The sequence below is a fragment of the Hemiscyllium ocellatum genome, chromosome 12 (assembly GCF_020745735.1).
Source record: "Hemiscyllium ocellatum isolate sHemOce1 chromosome 12, sHemOce1.pat.X.cur, whole genome shotgun sequence".
Taxonomy (NCBI): domain Eukaryota; kingdom Metazoa; phylum Chordata; class Chondrichthyes; order Orectolobiformes; family Hemiscylliidae; genus Hemiscyllium; species Hemiscyllium ocellatum.
This window is the reverse complement of record NC_083412.1, coordinates 43,130,153-43,143,759: the sequence shown is the minus strand read 5'-3', so window position 1 is coordinate 43,143,759 and position 13,607 is coordinate 43,130,153. Positions and strand designations below refer to the sequence as shown.

At 41.4% G+C, this 13,607-nt stretch overlaps 1 protein-coding gene across 1 annotated transcript in view; it reads left to right on the top strand.

Annotated features, from left to right (window-relative positions):
• Window positions 1-12,875, top strand: part of LOC132820734 (organic solute transporter subunit alpha-like) — a 50,266-nt gene extending 37,391 nt beyond the window's left edge. Inside the window, exons 6-8 of the mRNA XM_060833004.1 lie at window positions 3,649-3,795; window positions 11,935-12,040; window positions 12,528-12,875. Coding sequence (XP_060688987.1) covers window positions 3,649-3,795; window positions 11,935-12,040; window positions 12,528-12,706 — 432 coding nt within the window. The 3' untranslated portion in view covers window positions 12,707-12,875. The remainder of the gene's footprint in view (window positions 1-3,648; window positions 3,796-11,934; window positions 12,041-12,527) is intronic.
• Window positions 12,876-13,607: the final 732 nt, after the last annotated feature.

The following is a 13,607-nucleotide window of genomic DNA, read 5'->3' as shown; positions in this document are numbered from 1 at the left end:
CTCCATGCTTGAGTTCAATGAGCTATACTGATTCCCATCTTATCATTCTTGTCCTAGTTTTTCAAATCAGTTAAATATCTTGGCCCTGATTTCCTACCCTCACCCAACTGTTTCTAACCTCCTCTCACCCTCCATTATGTCGACACTCCCCTCAATTCTGAGCACCACTGTTCATTGCTGAGACATTAAACCTTTCTCACCATCCCAAAATCTCTTCCCTCCTTTGAAATGTTACTTAAACATTCTGTCCACTTTTATTTGATCATGCTTCTGTGATGTGTTTTGACATGTTTCACTATGCTAATGTCACTCTATAAACGTTCTCTTTTCATTGGGCTTCGACACAAGATGCTAAAGTCAACTGAATTAGTGCATGCGCAGCATTGGGGGTAGACTCTCCACTTGGTAGGACAGCAGGCAGTTTGTTTGTAGAAGGCAGTGATGTAGTGGAATGTCACTGACTAGTAATCCAAACGCCAAGCTAATGTTCTATACATCCCACCATAGCAGATGGTTAAATTTGAATCAATACAAAGTTCCCGAATGGTGACCATGTGGTTGTTGTGAAAAAAAGACATCTGGTTCAATAATGCCCTTGTGGGAAGGAAATGTGGCATCCTTCCACTGAATGGCCTACATTTGACTCCAGACCCACAGCAATCTAGTTGCTCTTAGTGACCCTCTGGGGAATTTGGAATGTGTAATAAATGGCCTAGCCCATACTCTATGAGCAAATTCTTAAAAAGGCTACTAGATTTCCCCTAGCGAATGTAAGAACTGGGAGGTTTCCATGTTGGAAGGCAGCAACGGAAGATCAAGATTCATTTTCAAGGTCTGTTCCAACAAAGGCTTTGAAAGGGCTAGTCAGAGCCAATGTTAGAAAATTAAGCTTTAACTGGTCAGATCACAATTTGAGATTGACAAGAAAGGAAACTACAACTGTACATTCAGTTCACTATTCAAATAGTACATTTTGTATGTTCTGGAAATGGGCTAGAAACTAAAAATAGCTAAAAATATTTGCTTTGTCTCACTTATTCTGCAAGGATGCACTAAATCTTTAATGTTTGTGACAGGTAGTTCAGATAGAAGGCTCAATATTCCATTTTAACCTGCCAGAATGCACAGTTGCACATCTAGATTTTGGGTAGTAAATTAAACTTAATTATGATGGACACAGGTGGACTTACAGGAGATATTAAACCAAGAGACCATCTAAAGGGTAACTGAGGGATTATACCACCTGCAACTAATAAAACTGCCACTTCCTCCCAGCTTTGTTTAACAGCATATACTTACCTTCAAACATGCACTGGTGCTTTGAGTTTGAGTGGGTTCCATTTGTTTGTTCAGGCCACAGATACTTAAATTTGCTTAATAGCACAACCTAATGGCCCCAAACCCATGTCACTAGGAGTGGAAAGCAAATTGACTGAACATCATTAATAAACATTCGGGTTTTGGGTTACTGTGCTAACTCCAGCTGTTGTGCTGAATATGGACTTACTTCATCATACTTAGCCTGTACTTTGATAAACAGAAATATACTCTGTACATTATATGAAGTCTTTTGATCTTCACTTTTGTTATCCTGAATCTAAAGTAGATTGAGATTAAATTGTTCCTACTAAATTCCAAAATCATAATTTATTTTACTTTTAATTGTGTTCTTGCTTCAATAGTAGTCGGTTACAAATAAATAAACCATGAAGCAATATCTATCCTGAAATAAGAGCAGCTAAAAAACAGCATTTGTACCTTATCAGGTTCTGAGTATTATTATGGCATCTATGAAGGTGGTCTCTTGGTGATTACTGATTAAAACTTCTGACTTTATGATGGAGAGAAGGACATTGATGAAGCAGCTGAAGGTGGTTGGGCCCAGGAAAAATCACCCTGAGGAACTCTTGCAGAGATGTCCTGGAGCTGAGATGACTGATCTCCAATAACCACAGCCATCTTCCTATGTGTCAGGTATGACACCAACCAATGGAGAGTTTGCCCCTGATATACGATGATTCCCGTTTTGCTACATTAGTATCAATGAACACTCCATTGAATGCAACTTTTATGTCAATGGCTGTCACTCTCTCCTCCCCTCTGGAATTCAGTATTTTTGTCCATGTTTGAACCAAGGCTGTAACGAGGTCAAGAGCTGAGTAGCCCTGGTGGAACCTAAACTGTATGTCACTGAGCAGGTTATTGCTGAATAGATACCTGATAACATTGTTGATGACCCCTTCCATCACTTTACTGATGATCAAGAGTAGACCGATGGGGCGGCAATTGGCTGGGTTGGATTTGTCCTGCTTTTTATGTACAGGACATAACATGCATAATTCGTCACATTGTTGAGTAGATGTTAATGTTGTAGCCATACTGGAGAGCTTGGCTAGGGGAATGGCAAGTTCTGGAGCACAAGTCCTCAGTATTTTCACTGGATTGTTGTCAGGCTATAGCCTCAGTATCCAGTGTTTTCAGCTGCTTCTTGATATCATATAGGGTGAATTAAATTGGTTGAAACAGGATCTTTAATGCTGGGGACCACTGGAGGAGGCCAATATCCACTCGGCGCTTCTGGCTGTAGATTTCGGTGACTGCTTTAGCCTTATCTTTTGCACTGATGTGCTGAGCTCTTCTATCATTGAGAGGATGAGGATATTTGTGGAGCATCCTCATCCAATCAGTTGTTTAATTGTCCAACTTCAGGAATGTCTGATGTTGCTCTTGGCATGCCCTCCTGCACTCTCCATTGAACCAGGGCTGATCCCCAGCCTTCATGGTAATGGTTGAATGGAAATATGCTGGGCCACAAGGTTGCAGATCGTGCTGGAGTACAATGCTGCTGTTAATGGCTCCTAGATCTTGAGTTCCTAGATGTATTCAAAGTCTTCTCCATTTAGCGTGATGATAGTGCCACATAACACGATTGAGGGCATTCTTAATATGAAAGCAAAACTCCACAGGACTATGCGGTGGTCCCTCTTACTGATACTAAGATAGACAAATGCTTCTGCAGCTGGCAGGGTGGTAAGGATGAGGTGATGTATGTTTTTTTCCCTCTAGTTGGTTCGCTCACCACCAGCTGCAGACCCAATCCAGCAGCTATGTCCTTTAGGATCCAACCAGCTTGATCAGTTGTGCTGCTACTGAATCACTCTTGTTCGTGGACATTGAAATTCACCACCTAGAGTGCATTTTGCACCATTGCCACCCTCAGTGCTTCCTCCAAATGTTGTTCATGTTGGAGGAGTATTGATTCATCAGCCAAGGAAGGATTGTATGTAATAATCAACAGGAGGTTTTTTTGCACGCATTTAACTTGAAGCCGTGAGACCTGATGGGGTCCAGAGTCAATGTTGAGGGCTTCCAGGACAACTAAGTCCCGATTGTATGTTATTCTGCCATCAACTCTGCTGGCTGTGTCCTGCTGGTGGGACAGGTAATATTTAGGGATTAGTTATGGTGGTGTCAGGGACATAGTCATACTCACAGAATCATAGCTTACAGACAATGTCAGGCAGCTGCTTAACGAGTGTGTGTAATTAAATGCAACAAACATGAAACAAATAATTTGTAGGATAGAGCTGAAAATGGTTACATGTATTTTCACTAAATGTAACAAGTATATGATTTCTTATTTTGCAGTTTTCTTCTAGTGGACCTGCCTTATGGATTAATATTTCCCTTGGTGTGTCCACAGTGTTTGCACTGTGGTCACTTTCAATTGTATTTTACAAAGTCAAAGGTGAACTTAAAAATCAGAAGATTATGCCCAAGTTCCTCCTTTTTAAGGTAGATTGAATTCTGCATCTTGCTGCTACTTAATGTTTGCTTTTCATATGAATGGGAAGAAATATTAGGGACTAAATTAGTTTGAAGGTCCTTGGACATAATAAATAATGCATTATTGTGGAAAATAAGCAAAATTATAGAATATTAACTTTTTAATACACTTGCATGAATCGATAATCATTTTATCAGCTTATTTCTTGGATATGTTCTGACACGCCTCTGTAACTATCACAGCCTGGGACTTGGACACAAACATTCTCGTCTAGAGCTGGGGCATTACCACTGCATTGCAAGGCCTTGCAGGCCCACCATCTCCAGCTGCATCAATAATCTTCTCTCCATCATACTGTTAGTAATGGGGATGTTCACTGATTGGTGCACAAAGTTCAGGATCGTTCACATCTCCTTAGATATTGATGCAGTTCTTGCCAATATGCAGCAAGACCTGGACAATATCTAATAAATAACAAGTGAAATAACTGCGCAGAGGTTGGTATACCATTACCAAGTGAACCTTTAGTTATATGTGCACAGTACATAGGCTCTGACCATCCTGCTCAGAGTCTTAGACTGAGGAGACCTTCTGAATCTCCTGTTTCTCCCTGTCAGCCAAAGCTTCCTGATTGGCCCAAGTTAACCCAATCAAGGATCTTATAATCAATGATATCCACTTGGCCCTCCTTCCAATCACTACAGCAAGTAACATTCGTGTCATGCAATGATCATCTCCAACAAGACAAGTTAAAATTAGAATGAGCTTTAGCGTCTTTTACTCAAATAAGTACAGTGAAAAGTTTACAAATCAACATTTGTGGCATCATCTGTGCTACAAGGGTACCAAGGTATAGATTTTAAGGACAAATTCTTAGGGGAAAAATAGAAAGTAAATAAATAAAAAGACCAGCATTGCAGATCATAAGAATAAATTTGAAGAAAAAGAAATAAAAAGTTCAGAATAACAGTCCTTTCAACCCAGTCCATACTGATACCTAGTCTTAAGTCCACGTCAGGCTTTGACTCCAGCCTGTGCAGGGCTTTACGATGAGGCCAGGAGATCACTCTGGAATCATCTGGAAGCTGAAAGGCCATAGTGAGGCCCTGCTGGGCTGGAAGACCTTCCACACTAGGCCTCCGAGAGATGGCTACGCCAGGCATGGAGATGTCCATGCCAGGCTGGGAGACAGCTACACCAGGCTGCTGGGAGACAGCCACCTGGGATACTGGGCTGCCAAGAGCTCATCATGCCAGGCTGCTGAGTGACCACTAAAGCAAAAAAAAACAAGAAAAGAAATAGATAGAGTGGACAAGTTATGGCTGAAGAGTCCTACTCTGTCGCCATCTTACCATCATCCCTTGACATAGAGTGACACTATCATTGCTGTAGATGATATCAACTATCAACATCCTATACATATAAGAGCAGGTCAGAGGCTAGGAATTCTACAGCAAGTAGACCATCCCCTACCACCCCAATGCCTGATCACATCAACAAGATATCAGTCAGGAATATTATCCAATACTCTCCACTTGCCTGGATGGGTTCAGGTCCAACATCAATGAGACAGCTGCTTGGTTGGCCTCCCATCCACTGCCTTCAACATTTGCTCCCTTCACCACTGGTGCATAATCTGTACAACCTTCAAGATGATGTACTGCAGTAACACACTGGCTCCTTTGACAGCATCTTTAAAACCTGTGACCTTGACCACTTAGAAAGAAAGAAGGGCAGCAGTTGTCTTGGAAATCCACCAGCTATAGAAAGTAGAACACTTAAAACAAATACTTGAATTTATTCACGTGGTCATCAATGTGATTCTTGATTTCTTTACTTATTCTATTCATTTATTTAAGCTATTCAAAAATGATCTTAAATTTCTTTTAACTGACTGTATTGTGACATTATATCAGTAAAAGTCCATGGAGTCATTGGAAATAATGAAGTCCTACCAAAGGAAATGGACATCCAAAATAAACAAAGCCTTCTGGATTTTCAAAAACACCCTTATATATTGAGTCAAAGATCATAAGAAGCATATGTTCTTGTGGTTCAAATGTTACATGATCAAAATACCTATACCGTGTATTCAAAAATAATGGGTACCCAATGAACACGGTCTGCCGATTTCTCAGCAACAAACCCAAACAAGCAGACAAAACGCGTCCAGGAACCCGAGCCACTCTCGCCTACACCAAAGACATATCAGAAATTACTGCCAGTCTACTCAGACCCCTTGGCATCATGGTAGCCCACAAACCCACCAGCTAATGAACTTGAAAGACCTTATACAGACAATGGGCAAAACTAATATCATTTACAAAATACCGTGCAATGACTGTAACAAACAATACATTTGACAAACAGGCAGAAAACTAGCCACCAGGTTACATGAACACCAACTAGCCACAAAAAGACATGACTCTCTCTCACTTGTAACCTCACATTTGGACGAGGAAGGACACCACTTTGACTAGGGCAACACACCCATCCTAGGACAAGCCAAACAAGGACATGCACGAGAATTCCTAGAAGCATGGCATTCCAACTGGAACTCTATCAACAAACACATTGAGTTAGACTCCATCTACCACCCCCTGAGAAAAGGAACAGGAAGTGACTTCACCACAGGAAATGACATAATCAGCCCAAAGAAACCCCAACATATAAATAGAAAGCAGGAATTTTCAACATTGCTTTGCAGATGTTACCTAGTAAGGTCACAAAATGTCTGGAAACGAACCTCCAAGCTCAGCGAGCAAACCTACATCCAAAACCTCAAGCTGATCTACAAATCTTCTCAAAACCTGCTTACACTATCAAACTTCCCAGGATTCCATCCAGTAAGAGTTGGCATGCTCACCCTCTCTCTGGCTGCGGCCACAGAAAACAAAGTGTACAAATCAGCTTCTAAAGGATCACATGAAGAGAATGTAGAAAGTTAGGCAGCAGTTTAAAAAGTAGGTCATAGCACATTGGAAACAGACCCTTCAGTTCAACCTGTCCATGCCGACCAGATATCCCAACCCAATCTAGTCCCACTTGCCAGCACCTGGTCCATCTCCCTCCAAACCCTTCCTATTCATATACCCATCCAAGTGCCTCTTAAACATTACAATTGTACCAGCCTCCACCACTTCCTCTGGCAGCTCATTCTATAATGTACCACTCTCTGTGTGAAAGGGTTGCCCCTTAGGTGTCTTTTATGTCTTTCCCCTCTCACCCTAAATCTATGCCCACTAGTTCTGGACTCCTCGACCCCAGGGAAAAGACTTTGTCTATTTATCCTATCCATGCCCCTCATAATTTTGTAAACCTCTACAAGGTCACCCCTCAACTTCCGACGCTCCAGGGAAAACAGCTCCAGCCTTTTTAGCCTCTCCCTATAGGTCAAATCCTCCAACCTGGCAATATCCTTGCAAATCTTTTCTGAACCTTTTCAAGTTTCACAACATCTTTCCAATAGGAAGGAGACCAGAATTGCGTGCAATACTCTAACAGTGGCCACCCTTGAGGGTAATAATATCTGGATTACTCCCAGTGCCACGAGCTGGTGAGGGTAGGAATAGGAGGTTAGAGCAGATGAATGCATGGCTAAGGAGCTAGTGCAAGAGAGATGGATTCACATTTTTGGATAATTGGAATGTCTTTTAGGTACGAAGTGACCTGTATAAGAAGGATGGATTGCACCTGAATTGGAAGAGAGCTAATATACTATTGGAGAGATTTGCTAGAGCTGCTCGGGTGGACTTAAACTAGTGGGGGAGGTGGTGAATGGACCCAGGGAGATAGTGAAGAAAGTGATCAATCTGAGACAGGTACATATGGGAAAAAGAATAATTCAATCAGACAGGGCTGGTAGGAACATAGTAGGGCGGCACGGTGGCACAGTGGTTAGCACTGCTGCCTCACAGTGCCAGGGATTGGGTTCAATTCCCGACTCAGGCGACTGACTGTGTGGAGTTTGCATGTTCTCCCCGTGTCTGCGTGGGTTTCCTCTGGGTGCTCCGGTTTCCTCCCACAGTCACAAAGATGTGCGGGTCAGGTGAATTGGCCAGGCTAAATTGCCCGTAGTGTTAGGTAAGGGGTAAATGTAGGGGTATGGGTGGGTTGCGTTTCGGCGGGTCGGTTTGGACTTGTTGGGCCGAAGGGCCTGTTTCCACACTGTAAGTAGTCTAATCTAATCTAATCTAGAGAATGAGATAGGACTGATGAATTAAACAGCATTTATTTTAATGCAAGAGGCCTAACAAGTAAGGCAGATGAACTCAGGGGATGGTTGGGAAGATGGGACTGGGATATCATAGCAATTACAGAGATGTGGCTCAGGGATGGACAGGACTGGCAGCCAGTCATTAAGCTGCCAGTCCTGTCCATCCCTATGTTCCAGGGTATAGATGCTATAGGTAAAATCGAAATGGGGCAAGAGAGGAGGGGGAGTGGAATTTTTGATTAGGGATAACATTATGGCTCTACTTAGGGACAATATTCCTGGGAATATATCTGGGGAAGTTATTTGGGTGGGGATGATCGCCTTAATAGTCAGTGAGAAACTGAGCAACAAATTTATATGGAGATCTCGGTTATCTGTAAGAATAATAGGATGGTTTCGGTAGAGATTTTAATTTTCCAAGCATAGACTCGGACTGCCATAGTGTTAAGGGCTTGGATGGACAGAAATTTGCTATGTGTTTACAAGAAAATTTTCTAACTTAGTATGTGGACATATCTACTAGAGAAGATGAAAAGTTGACCTACTCTTGGAAATTAAGGCAGGGTAGGTGACTGAGATATCAGTGAAGGAGCATTTTGGGGCCAGTGAGCATAATTCTACTATGTTTTAAAACAGTGATGAAAAAGAATAGACTGGATCTAAAAGTTAAACTTCTAAATTGGAGGAAGGCCAATTTTGACAGTATTAGCAAGAACTTTCAGAATTTGATTGGGGGCAGATGAACACTGGTAAAGGGACGGCTGGAAAATGGGAAGCCTTCAAAAATGAGATAATGAGAGTCTAGAGAAAGTAATGAGAGTCTAGAGACAGAGACGATACAGTGAAGGGCAAGGCTGGCTGACGAGAAAAATTGAGGTTATGGTCAAGAATAAAAAGGAACCATGTTTCAACCATATTTCAGGTACAGGCAGCAGAAATTGAGCGATTCCTTAGATTTGGAGAATACTTAAGAGGGATGTCAGGAAGGCAAAAAAGGGACATGAGAGAGCTTTAGCAAATATGTTTAAGGATATTCTAAAGGGATTCTATAAATACATGAAGGACAAAAGGGTAACTAGGGAGAAATTAGAGCCCCTTAAAAATCAGCAAGGCCACCTGTGTGTAGAGCTGCAGGAGATGGGTAGGGTACTAAACAAGTATTTTGCAGGAGTGTTTACCGTGGAGAAAGATATGGGATATATAGAATGTGATGAAATGGATGGTGACATCTTGAAAAATGTCCATAATACAGGGCAGGAGGTGCTGGATGTCTTAAAATGCATAAAGGTGGATAAATCCCCAGGACCTCAACCTCAACAGGACCTCGAACTCTATGGATATCTAGGCAAGTGACTAGTGGGCCTCTTGCTGAGATACTTGTATCAGCGATAGTCACAGGTGAGGTGCTGGAAGAATGGAGGATGGCTAACATGGTGCCATTAATTAAGAAAGGTGGTAAGGAGAAGCCAGGAAACTGTACACTGGAGAACCCCACATCGGTGGTGGGTAAGTTATTGGAGGGGATCCTGAGGGAGATGGTTTACATGAATTTGGAAAGGCAAGGACTGGCTAGGAATACTCAACATGGTATTGTGTGCGTGAGAAATTTTGCCTCACTAACTTGATTGAGTTTTTAGAAAAAGGAACAAAGAAGATCGATGAGGACAGAGCAATAGACATCATCTATAACAAGCTTCCTCATGGTAGACTGGATAGTAAAGTTAGATCTCATGGAATAGAGGGAAAGCTAGCTGTTTGGATACAGAACTGGCTCAAGGGTAGAAGGAAGAGGTTTGTGGTGAAGGGTTGCATTTTAGACTGGAGGCTAGTGACCAGTGGTGTGCCACACGGATCAGTGCAGGGTCCACTGCTTTTTGTCATTTATATAAATGATTTGGATGTGAACATAGGACGTATGATTAGTGAGTTTACAGGTGACACCAAATTTGGAAGTGTGGTGGACAGCGAACAAGGTTACCTCAGAGTACAATGGGATCTTGATCAGATGGGCCCATGGGCCGAGGAGCAGCATATGGAGTTTAATTTAGATACATGTGAGGTCTTGCATTTTGCAAGAGCAAATCAGGGCGGGACTTATGCACTAATGATAAAGTCCCGGAGAGTGTTGCTGAACAAGGAATGCAAGTTTATAGTTCCTTGAAAATGGAGTCATAGATAGACATGATAACAAAGAAGGCATTTGGCTTACTTGTCTTTATTGGTCAGTGCATTGACAATTGGAGTTGGCAGGACATATTGCGGCTGTACAGGACATTGGTTAGGCCACTATTGCAATGCTGCATGCAATTCTGGTCTCCCTGTGATTGGATGGATGTTATGAAACTCAAAATTGTTCACAAAAGATTTACAAGGATGTTGCCAGAGTTTGACAGTTTGAGCTACAGAGAGAGGCTGAATAGACTGGGGCTATTTCCCCTGAGTGCCAGAGGCTGAGGGGTGACCTGTTCGAGATTTATAGAATCATGAGGAGCATGGATAGGGTAAGTAGACAGGGTCTTTTCTCCAGGATAGGGGAGTCCAAGGGTTTATGGTGAGAGGGGAAAGATTTTAAAGGGACATAAGGGACAACTTCTTCATGCAGAGGGTGATGTGTGTATGGAATGAGCTGCCGGAGGAAGTGGTGGAGGTTGGTACCATTACAACATTTCAAAGACATCTGGATGCGTATATGAATAGGAATAGTTTAGAGGGATATGGGCCAAATACTGGCAAATAGGACTAGATTTATTTAGGATATCTGGTCAGCACGGACAATTTGGACCAAAGGGCCAGTTTCCGTGCTGCACATCTCTATGACTCTATGACACAGACAGCAAATTTAAAACCAAGCAAATGTGTAGTGTAAGGCCACAGCCCAGGCCTATGGATACTGAAAGACAAGGGGTCATTTCCTGCATTTCAAAGTAATCAATTAAGAAAAGTAACACAAAATATACCCTATAGGACTGGGGAAAAGACCCTTTTTTTTTTTACCTTATCCATCGTCATGGTTTATTATGTAAGAAAAGAATTAAGATTGAGTGAAATGGGATTTTTCTGTGTTGTCATTCTTTATGTTCATGTGTTGGATGTGAAATAAAGCAGCTTAACATTTCCTAACTATTTGACTCACCAAATGTTTGTCTCCCATTTGAAGCATGTTGAGGGAAAATATTAAATACATAATTCTCAATTTGATCACAAGATTCGATTTTGGGTGGTCCCAATTTTCCCTGTCTGCATTGACAAGAGAATTGACAAGAATGTTCCCTGGAGAATAAACTAGCTCCTAAAGTTTTGACAAGCACCATGTTTTTCTCTGAGCCAGTTTTAGTATTGATTAACAAATTTTAATTTCTGTCGTACAGGTTTGCTTAACATGGGCAAAAAACCAAAAGGGCTGGAAACCTGAAGCAAAAACAGAAATTGCTGGAAAATCTCAGCAGGTCTGGCAGCATCTAGAATCCCTTTAGTCTGGAAGCTGGCCATTCAGCCCATCAAGTCTGCACTGACCCTCTGAAACGCATCCTACTCAGGCCCACCCCCTTCCTTATACCTGCATTTCCCATAGCCAATCCACCTACCCTGCATATCTTTGGAATGGGTTGGGGGGAGGAGGAGGAATCCCACACAGACACAGAGAGAATATGCAAACTTTGCACAGTTGCTTGAGGGTGGAATTGAATCTGTATCCCTGCCACTGTGAGGTGACAGTGCTAACCACTGAGCCACTGTACTGCCCAGAACTGAAAAAGAGTCTGAAGATTCTGAAGAAGCTTAACTGGACCCAAAACATTAATTCTGATTTTCCTCTACAGATGCTGCTGCCAGGTCTGCTGAGATTTTCCAGCAATTTCTGTTTTTGTTTGCTTAACATTGTCTATGTTATACTCTGTGATTTTTAATTTTCTGTTTTTTTTTCTTTCTACAGATTTCATTCATTCTTAATCAACTGCAAGCTTTAATTATCAATATAACAGCATCAGCAGGTAGCATAGCCTGTGCACCTCCGTTTTCACCTGTGGCCAGAGGAGCATGTATGTTATTTGTAAATACAATTTTATTTTCAAACTACAATGCCTTGTAAATTTCTACTTGAGGAGAATGCATGAAAAATTTTCACTACTTATCAATACTAATTTAAATTATTCTTTTGATCCTAATGATTCATATGTTCCTAAGTGGTAGAAGTTAAGAATGGTTGGAATGAAAGCATGTACTTTACAAACAGAGAGAATATGCTGGAAAGTCAATATGTAAAACAGTTTCTTGGAAACAAATGTTTTGTTACAGATGCAAGGTCTCAATAGCATTAATGTCAGATCAGAAAGAGGCAAGAACACTGTGGCTCATTGTCAAATCTGTGTTTGCTGCTAGCTATACTGAATACTAATAGCACAGCCTCACAAAACTGCTCGAATTATTTTTGTACTTTTACACAAAAGATTTAGGTAACCTCTACTGTGATTAATCTTTTGGCTACTTAATTGTTCAATTAGCTAATTGCAGTTCAATCTTTTCCAGATATGAATCAGCAACTTCTCATCATGGAAATGTTTCTTATCACTTTATTATCACAAATCTACTACAGGAGGAAATACAATGGACAAGAAACAGATGAAACGCGGCCTGCAGTAAAACCACAAAATGGTCGAAACGATGTTCATGATACCATAACAGAAGGTGAAAGCTCAAATGTGTAAAACAGCAATAAAACACCTTCCTCATGACAAGGATTCATGTTACATCATCAATCGTTTCTCACCACTTGTTTAGCCCTTTTCCAATCACTACCCTCTCAATGCAATAGCTCCAATTTATTTGGTTTGATTCTCAGCGATATTAACAATTGCAGGAACAACTGAGATATTTTTTGTCTCCACAAGTGACTTTGTAGAGCCATTCTTGCTGCTGTGTGGTGATACCAGTGAGCGTTGTGAATAGGGGTGGAGGGAATCAAAATGGCCCAGCGATCTGAACCATGGCCAGATCAGTAGTATTTATGGGAATTTTATAGATTAAGTATGGATTGGGGAAAGGATGTGTTGTTGGGGTGGTGGCAAGCTTCCTTTAATAATTGTGTTCCTTTGCTGCTGTTATCATATATGGATTTGGGAGGTTAGAACATGCCAGATGATTCCCAAAATGATTGGACATGGTCTTCAAGCAATGAAAATTAACGTATTAATTCCTTGACAGTTCACTCGCATGGTATTTGCAGATGGATTAAGGCTGATTCCCCGATCAGGTGCTCCCAGCAAGATGCAGTGTTTGTGAATTGCATTAGACAGGAAATTAGGAGCTTGTATCCTGGATTTTCAGTTTATTAATCCAAGTGGATGGACAATCTGGGCCAAGGACCTGTGTTTTCCTGATCAGCATTTCTTGTGAATGCAATTTCTTCACTAGATCACTTCTTGAGACAGTCTCCCCACTTCAAAGGTAAATGCAGGGCTAAACAGTTCCCAGCTGGGCCAAGACTGAGGATGCTATTTGACTCTTATACACCTTGCTAGCTTTGGAAAATGAATTGAGATCATTGTTTATCTTTACAGAGTATCACACTGAAGGTGAAATATACTTAGTGATTATTAATGTACATTT